The 20505-nt window shown below is 45.2% G+C and overlaps 1 protein-coding gene across 3 annotated transcripts; it reads right to left on the bottom strand.

The window, feature by feature from the left end:
* Positions 1–424: 424 nt before the first annotated feature.
* Positions 425–18308, bottom strand: LOC144099140 (RNA exonuclease 4). Of its 3 annotated transcripts, none has more exons than XM_077632240.1 (8): positions 18163–18308; positions 11922–12285; positions 7828–7922; positions 7584–7709; positions 6384–6577; positions 5737–5825; positions 5508–5657; positions 425–661 (listed from the first exon to the last, which is right to left on the bottom strand). In XM_077632240.1, exons 2-8 carry the CDS (start codon positions 12153–12155, stop codon positions 527–529), a joined length of 1023 nt encoding a protein of 340 aa, XP_077488366.1. In that variant the 5' UTR covers positions 12156–12285; positions 18163–18308; the 3' UTR covers positions 425–526. The 3 variants fall into 3 exon arrangements, with proteins under 3 accessions (XP_077488366.1, XP_077488367.1, XP_077488368.1); XM_077632241.1 differs by having other exon boundaries at positions 11922–12288; positions 18163–18304; XM_077632242.1 differs by lacking the exon at positions 11922–12285 and having other exon boundaries at positions 18163–18307.
* Between the last annotated feature and the right edge of the window lie 2197 nt (positions 18309–20505).

Genomic DNA, 20505 nt, shown 5'->3' with positions numbered 1-20505 from the left:
CAAGGCTCACTAAGGTGGTATACTCGCTTCAGTGGTGGAGCAGTAGGTCATCTGCTTTCTGTGCCAGAGGTACAGGATTCAAATTTCAGTGCCACTGTAAATCTCTGCGAAAGAAAAAACAAAGTGTCCGTGGAATTGAAGCCAAGCCCGTGGTGGTGCCTGCCCTCACCAGAGCAGTAGTTGGCCACCATGGTGTACTGCTTTGCCACCACATCCTTCTATATGAATCTAACCCTTGGCTGCTAGGTGCACAGTACTAACCTTTGGCTCAAATGACCTCCTTTCTGTGGTCATTAACTTGCAGAAAAGGTTTGCAGCTCAAAGCAGAACCTTGTACACAGCCATGGATTCATCCGGGAAGTGGTGCTTAGTGAAACAACCAGGCCAAAAAGGTGTGTGCATCAAGAAACACAGGACAGCAGGCTACTGAGAAACGTCTGTTAGATAAGCTTTATCAACGATTAAATAATTCAGCAGCCCAGGATCAAGACTAGCAACATAGTAAAAAGCAGCACACTGGTAGCCCCTACGTTGCTGAATCCTGTTCTGCCTGTTGCTGCTGCCTCTGCTGAGCAAACCGTCGTCGGCCATTCCGCACATCCTCCTCCCACTGCTTTCGGTACATGGTGTAGCAGCGCATCGTTGCTTGGGCATCTTGCACCTGCAAATGTATGTTCAACTGTTCACAAACCCAATAAACCTGTAACAGCAAATGTGGCTTCAAGTCCTGTGTGCACTCATTGAAGAAAGTTTTGCTTTGCACTTCAGCAACAAACTGCTCATACAGTTGTACCCAAGTCTAGAACCACGTGCGTTACAGGTGGTTCTGACAATTTGCGTTCCTGCATAATACTGCAACTACAAATTAAGTTTGTGCAGCTGCTTTCAAGCCATGTTCAGTGCTGGATTACTGACAATGTGTTACAAAAGCTACAATCACCACTTTGCTGAAAGAAGTGAACACTGTAAACGGCAGACCGATTTCCTGCAGCACCTCTCAAAGCCACTAGTACTACTATTTTTCTTTTAGAGCATCCTTATGTGCACGCTGCATATTCTAACACCACTAAACCTATGCAAACCGCTGTGTGCTTATGCCACCCTCAATGCCATTCCATGCATAGTGCTTTGTTCAGTGAACAACTAAGCAGGTGCAGCTAGTTTTGATGTAATGCTATGTGCATTGTTACCCGTGCGCACTAATTCAAGTGTACAGCAAATTGACCAAAAAGCACACTCTTTTCTTACTTCCGCCATATATATATGCAGGAACCCTAAGTGGCAGTCTGCCAGGGCATATACAGTAACTGCCAAGTACAGAACAAGTGCTCGTGATATGGTCATCAGTTTTAAATTGTTTCATAGATACTAGTATACTACATTCCTCAGGCCAATGCATGCAGAACTAAAGCCAAAGTGTAATACATAAGCAAAGTACATATATGACAAAAATTGTTCACCTGCTTGAAAAATAAGGAGCAAACAGTGATATTTCAGGTGCTATAATTGTTCTCTGCCATCTTAATTATGGTGGAATTCCAGATCCTGTCAAGGCTGCAAACTTGTTGCACAAAATTCAAATGCATAAAGAGCCAACACCAAGACTTACAACATGTGCAATCCTAAAAGAAAAAAGTTTAAAAAACAAAGATTTAAAAGACACTAGAGGTAGACATTGCTTCAGGAGCCATACCTGCATACATATAGTATATATTATCCCCTTCGGGCGCTGCGTCCAGAATGGTGGACATGACTTGAATGCTATTACATTCTACATGTACAAGGCATAATGTGCTCAAATGTGTACACAATAAAATGTGCCGAGATCTGTAATTCGTAAAAACATGAGGCTAGGCATGCAAAATGAAGATAGAAAATCATTTTTAAAATTGACATCTCTGTTTTACAGTAGCTCAGGCACATCTGCACTGAGTGTGTTTTCATTTGCTTGTTTTGCATGCAAGAGTGCTTTAAAGTGTCTGAAAGGTGCCGATTTGTTTTTATGCAATGACTTCGTATGACATGAATCAGTCGAGTATAATTCTGGCCTTGAAAGGAGCTACAGAAGTTGCATATTTAGTCATCAGAAAAAGTTGGAATTTCTTTCGTGGGTTCTTCGCAAGCTCTTCGCAAAGATCTGATAATTTCCCCCACTAGGTAATAATTAGCGCCTGAAGGAGCTGTACCCCTTTTTTGCAAGCACACTTGGCAAGAAGGGGCAAGGGTAAAGGTATGGAATTTCCTTAGCACTCTCTGAAACCTGATGGAGACCTCAAAGGCCAAAAAATTGGAGAACCTCGGCTCTACAATATAGAGAAAGGTGATAATGCAGTTACCATTATTTGCGATAGTGTTTTACTTGGAAATGACCTTACTTAAAGCAGTAGTACCGCCAAAGCACAAAATACTGAGCCCTATGGGATGAAAACAACAGCACAAAACGAAGACCCAAAGTCTCTTGCCAAAAATACAGTAGGCTCGCAATAGTTCAAACTCAGATATTCACATTGGCGGTTAATTTGAATAAATTTCAAAATTTTTGTCCGCCGGCTATAGGTCTGTTCGATTCGCCTGCACTCCCTGCACCAGTTCTGTAAAGTTCCGTGGCGGTGCCGCGAGCGTGCAGCGCCAGTTCCAGCAGTTCCAAGTGCTGCCTACTTCCAAAACGAATGGTCGAGTGCAGGCCTGGTCGTCTGCTAGCCTTGGCGTCGCCACCAAATTGCAGCCAGCAGCGTGGCGCCCAAATCAACGGCCGCCAACATCCCGAACCGCGTGAAGAATTTTCAAACAGCACATCGCAGCGATGTGTTGCCATGAATCAGTCTCGATGCAACCTTGCGGCAGCTAAGCGAAACGCACGTGTATTCTTTTACTGAACACGACTGAGGTGCGCGTGCGCCGACTTGCATGCTAAGCGGTTGTTGCAACAATGTGCATCATGCGCTGCATGCACGTGTTTACTTTTTAGTTAACATAACCGGCTTCGAGTACTAATATAACTGTATTAGTAGAAAGGATCGATAGACGCCGGTTACGGGTCCGTCGAGAGCACGATGGTCGAGAGATGCAATGTGCCGGCGAGGGCCGCCGTCCCCACCTCCGTCGTCGCCTTCTCGGGTGGCCACTCACGTTCCATGAGAGTCGGCGGGCCCGTGTGAGGCACTGTTGTCATCGACGAGTGGAATAATTTTAGTATGTCCGCCGTTTATCGCAAAGCGCAAGCCATCGTCGCGCAAGCCGTCGTCTGCTTCCATGGCGGCTGCAGCTGCACCATTTCGGCACCGACTATTGAGGAGGTGCACAGTTTTCCTGCACTTTCCTGAACTAGACCTGCACGACGTCTGCACTTTTTTTAAATGAATGGCGTCGTGCAGACGGCGCCATCTTGCACCGCTGAAACGAATGGCGAAGTACAGCACCGCGAGAACCAGTTCACGAAGTGCAGGCGAATCGAACGGACCTTATATTTCACTTGATTCAAACTTTTTGTCTCACTCAAAAGCTCTCAGATTAGTGGTGCCATGGCAGCTCGAAATTTGGCCCCTTGAATCAGGTAATATGAACACCCTGTTGAAGGGGGCTTGAGTCAAGGCTCGATCAGCACAGCAAGTGATTGGAGGGCCCATGTCACCGTATAGTTTTGTTATTTGAGCTTCGCTACCAGCCCCTAGCAATAGTGGCTATCAGCCTCCTACTATTTCAGACGCTTCAAAGCATTTCGAAAGGCACCTTGCCTTTTTTCGGCGCCAATGTTCATTCCCCTTGCTTCTATTCAAATGATCCTGTGTACCAAAACTGTGCTCATGACTCGCTGTTTTTGCTGTGAAGCTTCCTTAATAGACACCGCCACTTATGATGGGCTCCACTCCTGCCGCATCGCGCTGTGAGAGAAGCCGCAGAAATGTCCGTTTTGGAGCATTTCTGCTTTGAAACTCCCGACAGAGGGTACGCAGTAAAACATAACAGAATAGCAAAAAATCGTTATCTCCATGCAATCTTTGCACGCAGTAAACATGACAGAATAACAAAAAATTGTTATTTCCATGCAATCTTCCATCAAAATGAGATGACAATTGTCCACTTTTCACCAATTGAATTTGTTATGATGCAAAATGTTTTTTTGAGTTTTTTGCAGTCATTCTTAGATTCGACCTACCGACAATTCAGATATTTTTTCGCTCCTTTCATGTCAGAGTTAACGAGGTTTAACTATTGAAAAACTAAGCATTGCTAACTTTTATAAAGCACACAACCAGTTGGAGATGCTCGTTCAGTGTCTCCTACCCATATATCTTATCTCGTGCTAACGCTTATTAGTTACACTTGCATAAAGAAAAGGTTCCAAAATGCTATTTGTAGGCACCGATACTCATCACATTCAGTCTTGGATCATATTAAGATGTACCTCTGCTAATCCAAACAAAAATTTCTGGTCCCTTGAAGTTTGAATTCATGAGAGTCTACTGTAAGAGAAAACTGACGCCAACACACAACCTTATCACATGTTCATTGGTTTATGGGGGTTTAATGGGGGACGTGGGGATCAGATCACAAAAACTGCAAAAAAAGTCAATTTTTTTACCTTCCCTTATGGGGCGCGGTTACTGCGTCATTTCCTTTCCCCCAAAACCAATTATTATTATTATTATTATTATTAAAAGTACACTTTTTGGTATCTACAACACTCTTATGTTGTACTGAAATATTTCACCCAAAAATAAACTCTAGTCCAAATAAATATATTTGGAGCATCTACACATAGACAGTGTGTGCTAGTTTATAACTTTCAGGCTTGTTTTCTCGAAAGTTTGTTTTGAGCTTATCACCTTGCTCATGGAAAGCATAGCACGGCAATGGGAGGACTGATTGTAGTCCCGTTTGTTTTGTTGTAATTTTTGAAATATGCCTTACGTCAAGAAAGTCTCAGATTTATCATTTAGGCTCACCATTTTTTATTACACAATAATTGGACCATGATACATTCTAAACATAAAGAGAAGGTGCACACTATATTGTTTAGAAAAAAAGCAGATAAATTTAAAAAGAAATTAAGAGAATCTTGATTTAGACCATACTTCTTAGTAACTATTAAAAACATATACAGACCCATAACCCATTTTACAGTCGCGCTAGGCTTTCCATGAGCAAGCAACATGTGACCAACATATAAACAATGATAAAATAACAACTACTGAAGATATCATTGTGAAACTTTGCAGCTATCTGTTTGATGGCATTTTAAGCCAGCCTGCCAAATTTCATCACTCTAAGTCAAAAATAAAAAATGTTGCTCTGATCCGCTCCATCCCCCCTTAAGGTCCCCAAGCGGCTCAGGCTGTGAGGGACGTCACAGTGAAGGGCTCTGGAAATTGCGACCACATCTACAACTGCATGGAAGTTCAGATGAGATGATGTGGAAATTTGCCCGCAATGATGATGGAGTGCCTGAATCAACTGTTCACACGAGGGAAGCGTGTCAAGCCTCCAGAAAGGAAGAAGGAACTTGCCGAGCTGTGCTCCCCCTGCTGGACTTTGACTCCCAGGATGCGCTCTGAGAGGGCCTTGAGTGAGGGCGTGCGGCCCCCAAACATGGCCCGAAAAGGGCGGTACGCACTAGTGTCCCGTATTCGTCGCTTGGGGTGCGACAGAAAGAGCACCTGCAAAGATGCATTGTTGTCATTAAGTCGCTGAGGTTTCTTGTGTGCCAAATTCTAGGGCTGATTTGTGACACCGTACCTTTAAATCATGATGCACTGCATGGCCGACAAGAATGCGACCGTTGAGAATCTCACTCACTTCCTTCTGAACTTTCGCAAAATCCTCGCCTGCAAGAAAACCAGCATAAATGAGAAGTCCCCGCATAATATGATGCCTACAGATTGCACACAGGCACCAAGGACCAAAGGTAAGATAAGAGCATGTGCACTAGAAACTGGGATCAGGTTCAAGGAGCCATTCAACTTTATATTCCCCTTGCCTTAGTTGCCTGAAGCAATTATTTTCATCCCACTGCCAACAAAACATTTTGCAAAGAATAAGAACATACACACAGAATATCATGCTAATAAGTGGTTGCTCACAAAAAATATGCACTGTACACCAACAAACTGCTTAAAACAGCTTCTCAATGTAAAAGAACAATGAAGTTTTGCCATAAAACATTTAAAAGCAATGCTACGCAACTGGCCAAGCTTGCAGAGTTGCGGCAACAGGTTTTCGGAGCTGTAATAGATGACACACCAATGTGATATTTTTTGCCTTTTACAGTGCAAAACTTTGCCAGCACATAACAATGATCAGACTTTCTGCAGCCGAACCTAACTGCCATCACAACACAGTGTATATTTCGGTGTCACCTGTGGCACAAAATGTGGTGCACTCGCCTTTTTCAATGTCGCCAGGTCGGACGCCACTGACAGCTGTCCTGTAGTCGACTACCTCCTCTGTGGGCTTGACGAACTTGTCGTATATGCAATGGCCCATGACGTTGACCAGCGAGACGCGTGCAAGCACAGAGTCCTTACCCTCGTGGCCAACGCCTACCATCTCACAGTCCATGGCAACAACCCGAGTTGGCCTGCACGGCAACCAATGACACCTGAAGAACACTGCTCTTTCAAAAACAGATGTGCCATTAGTATCAATTAAAACACAAACAGGGATTACAGGTGAAGTCTATTAACACTTCCAGAGACCAATCTTCACAACTTTCACGCGCTACTGTTCACCCTCTTTCAACTGAGATTTTCCCGTTATGCTGTTTGCATTTTCAAAGTCTTGTTTGCATTTCTTTTCATGCTGACAGTAGCAGCCATAGATAATTTCCCAGGTAAGAAGTATATAAGCACTAACTGCACGGTGCCATGGTAATCTACGTTTCTACAATGTTCGCACACATACTAGATTGAAAAACAATTTCATTTTCAAGTCCACCAGCATTCCAGCAGGTGGCCAAAGCATCAAGGCCATTGTGAGTGCGGAAAAGTGTCTCGTCAGCATGACTTGAATAAAAAGATAATGCTAGAAAGCTTACAGGAGTACCAGAGAGGATGCACAGAGAACAAAGAAAAGAATAAAGACAGAAGGGAGAAGTTGATGTCACACACACCAACAACATCCTGTCTTCCACACTGTCTCCTAACAAAATAAGGTAGTCTTCTGTGCACACCTGGATAGAGCCCAGGTATGCGCCATTAGTATTCTAAGCAAACAAACTGTGCAGAGAGGTGCTTACGTGCTTTCAGAGACATGAGAACAGAACGGCAGCATATATTCTAAGGCAATGCAGGCCTTGTCAGTTAGCAATTCTGCCCAGAAACATGCGTCATAAAGCGGTCGTGTACCCAAATCAAATTTTAGCTGTGACAAGCGAATAAATAAATAAACAGTAGCATTGCCTGGCTCCTTCAATACAGAAAAAGGAAAGGTACTTTCTTGGCACGGCACAAATTATGCAGCCCACCAACTAAGCGCAATAAAAGCATGTAATAGTAAACATTTAAATTTGCTTTGTTTTTGCATTTTTTTCTGCAACAAAACATAGTGGAATGAAAGCCCCGCCACAACTGTGCCAGCTCACTCACTTATTGTATGTTCCCTTCTTCTCAAGGCCAATAGCCTGGCCTGCAGTCTGTACATTAACGGGTTCCAGCTGGTTCTCGGGTTCTAGCAGAAGTGGGTCAACGCCATCAAACCAGACCTCTTCTTTTCTAGAATGAAATAATACAAGCCACAGGACATCAGAGGTTAGATGGCAACTCAGCACCTGGAGAGTCAAGCCTAGCCACTCTCATCACGCGTGCATGAAACAAGACTGTAGCAACTCACTTCACCAGTGCCGCTGTTGTGCCGCCTTTGCTTGTGTTTTTCTTGCGGTTTCTCGCTATCTGGGGTGCCCCACTTTTCTGCCCTGTCTGGAGCGTCTACGAGTTGTAGGAACCAGAACAAAACAAGGGTTAGGGATTGCGAAATGACAGTAAGCAGAACACCTTCATCGAACTCAGCAAAATAATACCCCTGTCACATGGGCACTCTAAAGGCACTCTGAACTAATGCACCTTTACGCTCCCAAAGGAGCACTACTTCAAGGGAGTTCGTCCGTGCTACACGGTCGCGGAACGACCTTCGCAAGAAGTTTTTAGCGCCCTCATCGGCGAAAAGCGTCATTAAAATTGCAAACCTCATTGCACATGTAAATACAGAAATGTCCCATTTTTTTAGTAAATTAGTTTTATAACCGTATTATGTAAAGCAACGCAATTTTAACTGCAATAATGACATGATTTTCCAAGTACAGAGCATAACATCACAGTGCTGGCCACACTGAGCCCAACTCGCTCGTATATCTGGAACGAGAGTATGGCGTGGTGAGACTGCCACAAAACAAATGATCTTATATTTTAAAACACCACTAATCTTATGAAGTAAATTTATAAAACAAAAATTGAACGTTTCTTTTCTCAATTTATTTATGCTTTTAACTCGCTGGGAGAGAGAGTACTCCCTTGAAGCCTCAAAGGACGAACTCGAGCTGCCTTGTTTCGAAGCTCCTTTGAGCTAGGTGTCCTTTGGCGCGTCCGTGTGGCAGCCCGCGTTCGTCCTTAGAGTAATGGAGCATTAGTTCAAAGTACCTTTACAGTGTCCGTGTGACAGGAGTATAACATTCTTTACCAAACTAGGAAGAAAAAAATTGTTACACAGAGGACAGCCTAACAGATAAGACTTAGTCAGGGTTCTTATTTTTCCTCCTCATGGCAGAAAATTCTAAACTCACACATAGCGCGTGATGACGGCAGTTTGCCAGTGGCTGAAGATTTCATACTATTCTCCTGAGTGACTATACAGCACTACAAAAATCTTAAGAGTGGAAAAATTTCAGCTGCCCTCTCACAAACAGCAAAATTAACATTACTGCTCCAAGGTAGACAAAAAAAAAAAGACCTCAACGAAAACTGCCAAAACTAGAGTGTTGCAGTCAATGAACACATGACTGAGAATCAGGCAGGGCAACACTGAAAAGAAGCAAGCAGACTTGGTACTGACTCAAGTAAATTAACAACTATCGCTTCTAAGAAGTCTCACGGTGTACTTGAGTAAAAGTCTCGGGCTGCACATGCCATACATGATGTATTATTGCCAGAGCCGAGCTGTGGGTCTGGGCAAGAGATGCTAGCTGCACTTAGATGACCAAGTTGAACGGGAACTGCATTTTTCTGCCCATAATCTATCATTTGTAGACAGCAGTGTCCTCTGTTACATATGAGAATTATAGCTCCAAATTTCCCATTTTATGCAGTTGTACAGGTACCACATGTGCTTACCAGGACATGCCAGCTGTTGAACAGTCCCTCTCTGCTTCAATGCAATACACCAGCTGACTATTCCTTTCTTGTAACGCAGCCCATAATAAAGAATCAATGCAATACACCTTCTTAGCCACGAACACCTCAGCCAAGTTACAGACTGTCACACACAGTGTGTGTAGCGCTCACAGAGTGCGAAAGTAAGGTCTCCTGCCTTTCTTACACCTTATCAAGATGTGGCAAGTGGAGCCAGTGTTAGGGGTGTAGGCACCTTCTATGATACGCCACTGATGGTTGTGAAAAGTGGAGCCAGTGTTAGGGGTGTAGGCACCTTGTATGATACGCCACCGATGGCTATGACAAGTGGGGAGATGCTCTCAAAGGTATTGTTCTGGGAACATGCCAACAAACAAAAACAAAGTGTAAAGCACTTCGTGAGATCTGTTGACATTCAACTCAATGAACCACACCTTCCAGTGTGCTCAGTAGTTCAAATCTTAAATGAGAAAGGAAAAGCACTCAAAACTCCCACCATGGAATTTGTTGTCACTATGACAAAAAGAAACAAAATCTACTGGTCTCTTTGCACAACATTTCAGAAAGTACACTCCATAGTGTGTTCTTTGCTGAACTCTTTGCGACAATGGAAACAATGATCAGGACTGAAATGCCATTTGCATATCCTAAACCGACCAATCTTATATACTGTCTATGCATTTCACTTCTTCCACCAGCTGACAATCAGCACCTCACTCCTGCACACAGTGCAGCTCAATATTTGAGAACCCCTGACAACAGGGGAATATAAGTGGTGCAGTTTAAAGCGGAACCTTCAAGCACAAGAGCACACACACAAAAATGAAGTCAAAGTAGAGATATGAAAAAAAAAGAAAAGCTATGTTTACCGAGAAAATATTTAAAATTGAATTCTGAATATTGAAAATTGAAAAAATGTAGCACTGAGGCTTCATAAAAAGTATTCATGTTGACCAAAGCTATGTCCACAACATCGTGAGGTCAGCAGGCAATGTCTAAGGGCACAACGCCAACTCATGAGCCGTCTGAATGCGTGTCCCGGAAACTGGCGGTTTTCAAGACGGGATTCAGTAAAGAGGTAACTGGGTCACGTATGAAGCAAGAATGGACACAAATGAAGCGATTTAATTTTTCTGAGCTGTGCATCGATTTTGTATGCAATTGACTACCTCATGCTAGATGGACTCATCAGGCAGTTTGATGTGGGTCGACAAGTTTTGACTAAAAATTTCACTGGTTCACCACTGACCAATGCCTACTGGTAATACAGACGCATGAACCTTGTAAACTGGTTTTCAAAACTTACATGATTTGAGTAAGCAGAGTTGCAATCGCAAATTGCAATTGCTCTTGCTGTACTGCCACTACCAAAATGCATTCGTGCCCCAACAGAGTTTAGGTGAGGTATGAACCTAATCACTTGGATAAAATAAACACTGTAGCAGACCAGTTGATTTATGCTGCAGCTTGTACCATGTACTCGTGTGAGCAAATGAAACAAAAAACATTAAAAAGAAAGCTAGCGACACACACTGCATGTTCTCATCTGCGCTTACAAGTGTTGGCGTGCGTGTTTTAACAACCCGAAGTGACATGTGAGTCATGGGGGGCGCTGTAGTGGGGACCTGTGGATTAATTTAGACTACATGACATTGCAAAGCACAAGTGACTCCATTTTGCCTCCATCAAAATATGGTCACTGTGACTGGGTCTGATCCTACAACAGAGAAATCCTTATGAACAGTTCACAAGCAACGATGAAACTGAGATTTTATAGCTGACACTATGGCCACTATGGCTGCTATGACCGAACTGAAGGGAAGCAAGCAAAAACAGCAGAAAGCCCCCAGGCAGTGCGAGGGTCGGTTGCATTATGTCCTTGGGCACTGCTAGTTGACGCTTATGACGTCACGGACACAGCTCAAGTCATTCAAATTACGTCACCAGCCTTATTATTTGGGCACCACATTCCTGCCGCAACTACCCAAGAATTTGTAAGTTATCAGCAAAAATAGCGACAGCAAGGTTGTAAGCACATCATGAAGCACATGACAGTTTTAATCTGACAACAATGATTTCGGAGAATGAGTGAACAGCAATAATTATTTCGCGGGGTTCTAAGAACTTCGTGCACTCTTAGTAAGTAACCAAATTAACTAATAGACATACACAAAAAAGGGGGGGAGGACAGGAGGCCTGACCTCCTCCCAATCAGCACGAAGGAGGGGGGCGCAAATTTTGCTTGATATTGTTCCCTGCTGCCCAGAAGACGAAGAGGCGATACAGCGAACGTCGGCCCTCCTTCTATGGAGAGACTCGTGCGCGCTTATGCTTGAACTAGGAATAAATTAATATGCATACGCGACATTTTTACCGGCATATACCACCCAGTTACACCATTTCACACTGCGGATACTACGTTCGTTCAGGTAATGTCTGTGAGCACTGTACTGCACCCCGCCACAAGCCCGACGCAGAAACCATTTTGGACCCGGAAGGCTAGGGGTGCAGGCAATGGGGGCAGTGTTTCGCAAATATGCCCCGCTTGAACCCAGAGGGAGCACAGCACACACACACACGCACCTGCTGGAGAGCTTTCCAGTTGCTGGACGCAAACTGCAGCTGACGGGGAAAGGCAGTTTTGGTTTTCGACACCGTTGACGATGTGGCGGTAGCAACGGAAGAGGAGTCGTTTTCCCTAGTCTTCCCCCTCTTGGACGGCGAATAGCCGTGGCTTTCAGCGAGTTCAATGGTGCCATTCTTGCCTTTCGGCTTGCGCTTCTGCTGGCGAGGCGTGCCCGTCGGTGTCGTGGCCATGCCGTTCCTCGACACGCTACTACAGACCAGTGTCCGACGTTACCACGTCGCTCCGACGGCTTCGGTCTACCGTGGAGCCTCCGCACAAACAATACAGCGTGCCAGCGAAAAATCGACCACGGAAAACTTGCTGCTGGAAATATGAAGTCAGCGTCACGAAAGCTAGCGCGACCAAAGACTATCCGAGTAAACAGCCAGCGGCCGAAACAGCATTTTTAAATCAAAGCAAGATTCAACGCAGCATAAGCTACACACGCGATTCGCCATAACGATGTGCTATCAGCAAATGGATGAATAGACGGAGATCTCGGGTTTGGATGGATGCATAGAGCTACTACTACCAACATGAATGGAAGGTAGAAGCGTCGCTAGCGTCGCCTTTGAAACGGCGTTTGATGCATGGTAAGAGCGTCCCCTTAGAAGCACAGCTGTGGCAGTCAGTGACAGGCGTCAACAGATTAAAATGTTTTTTTTTTCTTTTTTTTTACAACTGGCCTACTTTATAGAAAGTACTATTTTGAATATCACCTTTTTTTGAAATATAAATTACAATCTTTTTTTAGATTATTCGCAATGCTATTAACTTTTATACGCCCTTCAGGCTGGCAGACGTTAATTTTTTTTTTAACTGTTTTGAAATTTTTGTGGCGTGAACCATAAAGTCTAATCACTTGCTTTACTGTTCACGGAGTGTTAGAGTTTTTCTGGATTTGCCTTGGAATCGGCCGAGTGGGGGTATGCGATTGTTCGCACTTGGTACCTTCTTTCCCTCAATCCTTCCTTTGCCCAAAAACATGCATCAAGAACACCACGGGGGCACACGGCGGGCACGAGCTGATGTTATTCAAGAAAAGATCTACCTTGAAAGATAAACATCGACAAAAGACAGCTTTAGCGCTGCTAGTTAGCCATATGGCAAATACGGTAATGCGTTTTCATTGCTACCGTTGCCAGGCTAAGCATAGCATAGAACTGGATTGAGTTCAGATGAAGTGTCACGACGGCACACTTGCACTTCCGTCCTTGTCAGACGGCCAAGATTCCTTGGGACCTCGGCTTCGAAGGCTTGTCTGATGATGCATGGTCTTCTGCTCTTCCAGGTCCTGGCTGCGTATTAAACCCAACGTTTTTTTTTTTTTAGATTAAAAACGTTGAGTAAAGCCTCCCACGACTCCTTACTGTCCACTAAAGTGGTGGATTGGGCGCATGTCCACATCATATGGGCTAGGGTCACCCGTTCTCAACATGCCCTACATTAGCCGTCGTTTAAGCCCGGCAGGAAACTACTCAGTGCGGCTGGGTTCGGAAAGGTGCCCACCTGCAACTGCATCCATGCTGCTTTCTCTTTCTTTCTGTTTGCTGTGTGGTTCTGGATATTCCCGTCTGCTAAGTCTGTACAACTGTGTGACATCTCGAAAAGATACAGCCGCTTGTCTAGCCATATTTGCTGTACGGTAGTAGTTACCGTAGTTACCGTGCTTATACCGTACGGCGGTGCTACAACTCGCTAAAGACATGGTGCACGTGGACGCTGCGGAGCACGCGGACGCTTTTGCGCTAGAAATAGTCATCACCGAAGTTCTCCCTTCGCCTCAGCAGCGATCAGTAAAACGTGAAAGGCCGAAGAGGCTGTCATGGCCCTGGCTGTGGTAGCCATCGTCTCCACCAATGCCAAATACATAGTCAGCGATTCTAAAAGAGAAATTCGAAATTTTGCTAAAGCAGAGAAATTTTGCTAAAGGTCCTCTCAAAATAAAAGTTTTTTTCTCTCTCTCTTTCCTTCCGAAGCCTAAAGGAGGATAAAGACATCTAGCCAGCATCCTGCGGCAAAACCAAGGTCGCAAACCTATGCCGTTACGTGAGAAAAGGCTGCAGGTTAAAAGGAAGCTCCGGCGTTTGTATACCATCTCCGATTTTACTAAAATTTTCACGGTGTGCTCTCTGCAGTTTTCTGGTCCTTTGTGCCAAGTTTCGCAGCGGGAAGGTGTTTTGTTGCAAATTAAAAAATTTTCCACTTCGTGGCTTCATATTTTATATTAAGAGGAAACGAAGTATGCGATGGCTATGACAGATAGAGAAGGACGAGAGATTATGACAGCATCTTTCCATGCTAACTCTCCAACAAAGGCAGAAGTTTAACCATACTGCTCGGAATATAAACAAAAGGAACGCAAAATATGAGGCTTCAAATATATTCACAGGTTCGCAAAAAACATGTAGAATCATAGCAAGTGGAGGACCATTTGGGGTACCATAAATACCAGACATTGGGAAACATCATCATGTCCATACCATCACACAATTGAACTCCGTGATACGAGGCTGTGAGGGGTAACAAATCCGCACATTCCCTAGCCCGAGCAGCTACCCACCGCGAGGAGCAGGATGAGGTGGTCATTTTTCCTTCTCTTTGAGCACGTACGGAGGGCAATTAGAAGCTCTGAGATTCGGCACACTAACAACTGGCAAGCATAAAAAAGCCTTTCTTTTATGCATGTAAGCACCAAAAAAAAAAAGTGGTCACACAAAATACGAAGGATGCGATACAGTAACTTCTCTTTCTCACTCTTTCTATTATGCTCTCAAATATAGGTATGCCAACTCCTTTGCCGATAAAGACACTGAAGCAATTCTGGCACGCATAGGAGCCTTCATCCTTACATTTGTCTCCAAGGCCTCTAAAACTTCACTCCTTATTTGTTCATCAGCTGCAGTCGGATACAATTCAAGTCTGCAGTGAAGCTCCGCCCACATTCAGGACTGACGAAAACGATTCCTCCGTGACAAAAAGTAGAGGATTGCTAAATATTTTCGCGTCTTTTCTTGCTACCTAAACAAGAAGCTAATCACGGAACGAAATTATAAGCGGAAAAATTCTGATGCCTCTAGCGTATTTGATACAGACACTAAAAACCGATTTTGTTACTCTTATTGGTCAGCGGAGTGAAACAGGACACCGGGGACCGTAGCCCACAGTCAACAACTGTTTTTTTTTTCAAGTTTTATCCTGCACTAGCTCTCCTCTGCTTTCTTGCAAGGTGTTTATGGCTTGCCTGCTTACTCAGCGCAAACGAGAAATATGCGGTCCTTAGTACGTGTTTTCTGTGTGCGTCTTCAAACTGTTCCGTTTACTTTTCGGCGCCCTTTCGTGAAGATCATGTTGAACCGACTCTTCCCGAAATGCGTGACAGAGAACCCTCTGAGCACGCAACCAAGTGGGACGTGTCTTTCGGCAACTCCGAACAGGGCCTATAGACGGTCAGCCTCGCAGTGCCTGCTGCCTGAACGTTTTTAATTAAGCCACTGCGCCTTGACGCATATACACGCATCCTACTGCATGCAGCGTCTGCATCGTGACCTGCCATGACTGCCACGGCCGCCGTATGCTGAAGACTGGATGAGCGCAAGACCCTTTGTGCACGCCAGGCCCACGCCCAGCATATGTCCTTCATTTTTCCCGTCTGCAAGGCCAAATCACCTTACGGCCACGGGGGGCTTCCTCCTCTCGGCTGTTCGACAAACGCAGCTCATGTTTGCCACTGCATATACCATTTCCCTAGCCAAGCCGGAGGTGCGTGATCACACATATGTCTTAACCTGAACGTCTAGATGAGCACCAGACTGCATTGCGCGAAAGATAACCCAGCTGAAGACATCCACAGGCGACAGGGGCTTCGATCGCCATGCCCGGGTAGCGAAACGGTCCATTTGACGACCTCTGCCAGCGCGATTGATTCCAGTACGCACGCACACGCGTACATCCTTACTCCTGATAACTTGTACCCGCGGGGTTTTATACGGTACTGATAAACTTCGACCACTTCGACCTTGGGAGGAACCTTGACGATATATGGCGTTCACCGTGCATCTCATTAGCCAGGATGATGGGGCAAGACCGAAACAGCTGTCACATTTAAGACCAACTTGACCTCATATACGTTGTCCTCAAGCTATATAGCGCGCGATCTGTCGCTACAAAAAAGCAATTCAACATCTGCCCGCGCCTGGTCCTTCGGCCGCTCAGTCCTTCCTGCGGCCTGACCGTTCTTGCACGCGACGCACTGCACTCCCTGTGTGCACGAGTTGCGACTGCCACACGCCTACACAGATCCAGTGTCCGCAATCCGAGACAGCCAACAAGGCAGCGGCATGCGCTACCCAGCTGCGCCGCAACCCCCTGCCAGAGCTGAGGCAGCCGTCGTCGCAGCGACGGGCTGCCATGAAACTTCCATGACTGCAGCCATGCCGGAAAACGCAGACGTCCTGGGCGTGACCTCAGGATGTTCAGGCGTCCTCAGGTTGCCCCTAAATGGTTTTCAAGCAGTCCAACTGGGATCCATTCGTCAGTCCGCTGCGCGTACTCAGGACGCCTTGATGACGTTTTCAGTATTACTTCAGGATTTGTATCGTTATTTTTTCTTGGTAAGTGTGCCGTACTCAAAACTAATGTAAGAGAAACTAATTAGAATAAGCAAAAAGAAGAGGAACATAATGGGTTTACCATGCCTATAGGGCTGCAGAGCGATTAGCTTTGATTGTAAAAAAAAATTATTTACATTTGTATACACATGCCAAGGTCAGCAGATACATTGACATTAACAAGTAGACATGACGCTATGCATTTACGGCGAGCCAATTAAAGAGGTACCATAAGAAGCTCGTGGGCGATGTAAAACGGGCTTTCTCTGGAGTTCAATTGTTCTACATGAATTGTACAGACGAGTGGCCCAAAAATATAAGCAGTCCAACCCCATCCTAAAATACAGTACATAAGACCACGTTTAAAAGCAAAAAAATACCTTAAGATATCTCTTGGAGGCGTATAATTTTGGGTCACAATGGTTTCTTTTATTATACCACTATTGTACACACATATCTTTTAATCAACCTGAAGCCTTTAAGTAATGAGAACCGAGTGAGAGAGATAAATCTGGTTTGATCCAAGTTCAATTCCAGAATATTGACCTGCGATGGACGACTGTAGGGCGATTGAGGAATTTTCATCCTCGAGTCGTTCAGCAAAGTACAGACTGAGGAGATCCTCATGAAGACAATTTAGCCATCATCGATGCACTGGTAAAGGTTCTCAGAATGTCCTGCTTCGAGGATGAGGACGTTCTGATCATTTGAGGACGTCCTCGGACATCTGGGTTGTCTGGGATGTTATAAAACGGCCGTATATGCCACGCCTATTGCGGGACCGATGTGCGCATGCGCAAAGCCCTGGTGGCGACTCATGTTCGACATATTTCCCTGCCACTGCGATAGTAAGCGTGCAGAGTAGCGATGATGTTGCTAGCACGGCTTGGGCGTAGTTGATAGGGGCAGTCACATGAATGGCAAAGACACCAACCTGACCGGAAAAGCTACCTGCGTGTCCGTAGCTCAGCGAGGCAACTTCAAGTCAGCTAAGTAAGCAGGACAATAGATGATGGGACTCACTGTGCGCGGGTTTGGCGCTCCAGGAAGTACTATCGGGAACAAAAACCTCCAGGACGCTCGGAAAATGACTGAGGCCCATAGGCGCCATGTTTGTCAGCGATTATATCATTTCACTATACCCAGAACAAGGTACTTGAATTTGACTTTCACCTCCACAGGTGTGGCCCCGATCCGGCGGCTAGTAGACCTATACCGGCTTCGTTTGCGACCTACGTCTCCTAGAGACTTTTGTCCCTGCCTGTACAGAGCCCTTCTGAGCTCGATTTGCTTTTAAATGAGCAAGCTATAGTCGCGACTAGTTTCGCGACGGCCCTTCCAGCACATCGGTATCCAGAGTCGAGCGGTCGGGAACTTTCCGCAGCAAGCAACCGGGGAAAATGATGTTCATCGTGCGTCTTCGTGCTTTCTTATAGGAAGCTTGAGCGCAGAGGTCGGACTGGGTAACTCCGCCAACGCGCATAGATTAAGGAGACGCCTTCCCCACAACTCCCTCTTATATCTCCGCGTATTGCGTGCATGGTTCGTCATTTCCCTACTTTCAGATGTATTTCCGTCGAGTACTCACATTAAATGTGCCGTTGTCAGTCAGTCCCCGCGTCGTCATCTTCCGCTGCTCTATGTGGGAGCTAGGCCCTTCCTTTTCTCTTGTTCTTCAGTAGCCCGCCTGGTGTGATGCACTGTGGGTGTCGTCTGCTGCGCTTCCTGCTCTTATTTTCTTTCTCGATGACTGCACCGCGCTGTTGTGGTAGAGGAAAACAGATATGTCCATTTATCTGCTCATCACCTATTCGCAGATTCCACTCAAATGCGATATCTACTAAAAGGCAGAATGCCTATTATCTAATAAATAGGCTTCTTCCGGCTCAGGTCATCGGCCCGTGTGTGGCCGGCGTGATAGGCCCAATATCGTCTGCTGACCGCGCGGTGCAGCAGGAGCGGAACGAGATGGGGCTGTTTTATGTTATGTTTTTAATTCTGTGGAAGGAGACGTAGACACATGTGAGGCACATGAGAAGACAGGAATTGCTGTAATTGCCTGCTACGCCATGTCCCTCCCCCCCTCGAAAGTGGCGTGACCATCCCCGGAGGTGGCGTGGCAGTCAGCGAACTCGTGAGTGTTGAACTGGTAATGCTGCCGGTGCCGGATTTCGATAATCGGGTTGATCACATTATGGTGCATATAGAATAAAGACCTACGACACGTTGAGGAGGTTCTGTTTTGTACACGCCGCGTAGCGTACTGCAGGAAAGTGGGGCCTACCTAAATTCGAAACTGCGCCTTTCAAACCTACCAGGGTGCTTCTTTACGGCGGACGCCGAGAACTAAACCTACTATCGGTCTTGGTGAGGGTCAAGATACGAGTGTTAGAATGAACAACGAAATTCAAGCACAAGTAAACGCGAACGCCGCACAACCAATTCAAGACAAACGATCAAAACATACTATATTAAGTGCTACCAATTTTAAACCATTTGAAAGCCCGAACAAATGCTCGCAGCCCCTAAAAGCCTGACGAAAATCCCCAATACGCGCAAATCGCGATGCAGCAAAAGTGACAAGACTACAATACGCGTCGAACAGGCTACATATGAACACTTCTAAAACTTACGGAAAGGATGTAACGGCACTAAGACGGGACAGAAGAAACGAGACAAACACAGAGGAAAGAGAGAAAGAGAAAACTCAGCCGAGAAAGAGAGAGAGAGAAGAAACTTTATTCGGACCGTACGGTGGGTTTTTACACGTTACGCGACAAACTCTGCGCAAAGCATTGACAATATCAGGCGGACCTGCAATGACAGAGCCCCCTTACTCTAATGTTAATGAAGATAGCTACGCCACCACCTCGGATGCTACATTCATATCTGACCACGTCATACCAAGGGGTCCTATCTACGAATTAAAATAGCGAGGTGAAGCCCCGATAGCCACAACAATATATCACCGGACTCGTGTTCAATTTATGGGTTGCAGCTGAGCGACATTCTGAAAACCGCGTACGTGCACTGATATATATATATATATATATATATATATATATATATATATATATATATATATATATATATATATATATATATATATATATATATATATATACACACACACACGTCAGAGCGTGCTTGTCAGTCGCGAGCAGGCGGGCAAAGTTCGCTTTTCCGATCTAGTGACTTCTCCCTCGAACACCTGATAGCGCTTGCTTGTAGCATGATTATGCGAATACGTAGCACCGACTATATTTAGTTGGAAAAGCCACAGCCGTTTTCTGTCCGTTCTTTCCGCTATCCAAAGCACTGTTCCAAAGGGGTTGCCTTCGCTTCCTATACCAGGATAAATCTTCGTCGATGAGAATGCGTATTAGGTTTTTAATACGGCATGCACAAGCGCTTTAACCGTTTGGCTGACGTTTGGAGGACGCGTTGGACACTGAGCGTGTGGCCTTATATCGTGCGGATGCGCCCCACTTTCTTCACAGAAAAGCCTATTTTTTTTTTTCTCAAAGACACCGCTTAAGCCTATATGACTGAACTTGCATGCCTGAAAGCGCTCTTGCTACTCAAAAACCCTATTTTATAAGAATAAAGTCTTAGGTGAAACATCCTGTATATCCCGCCGAAAAAACAACGACGTTTCGTTCTGAGATAAACACCGAAAAAAAGTCCGTCGAATTTTCACAAAAATAAAAACCGACAATTGATTCATGGGGGTTTAACGTCCCAAAGCGACTCAGGCTATGAAGGACGCCGTAGTGAGTCCAACCACTCTTTATAAGCCATAGTAATAGGGTTTTCTGCGATAAATATCAGCCCTAAAACCGCCGCCTCCATGTCGACATAGGCCCACAGAAAATTGAAAGCATTTGCGGTTATCTGAACGACATAGACGGCATAAATCTATCCTAGTAGG

This window comes from Amblyomma americanum, chromosome 7 (genome assembly GCF_052857255.1).
Source record: "Amblyomma americanum isolate KBUSLIRL-KWMA chromosome 7, ASM5285725v1, whole genome shotgun sequence".
In the NCBI taxonomy this organism is placed as follows: domain Eukaryota; kingdom Metazoa; phylum Arthropoda; class Arachnida; order Ixodida; family Ixodidae; genus Amblyomma; species Amblyomma americanum.
The sequence above is the reverse complement of the archived record's forward strand: the minus strand, read 5'-3'. Positions and strand labels throughout refer to the sequence as shown.

Bases quoted from the DNA above. Each gene is read 5' to 3' on its own strand.
- LOC144099140 (XM_077632240.1), bottom strand. From the start codon at position 12,155: ATGGCCACGACACCGACGGGCACGCCTCGCCAGCAGAAGCGCAAGCCG. The intron at 7,923-11,921 runs GTGCGTGTGTGT...TACAACTCGTAG, and splicing joins ACTGGAAAGCTCTCCAGCAG to ACGCTCCAGACAGGGCAGAA. The intron at 662-5,507 runs GCAAGTTCCTTC...ATACATTTGCAG, and splicing joins AGCAGGGGGAGCACAGCTCG to GTGCAAGATGCCCAAGCAAC.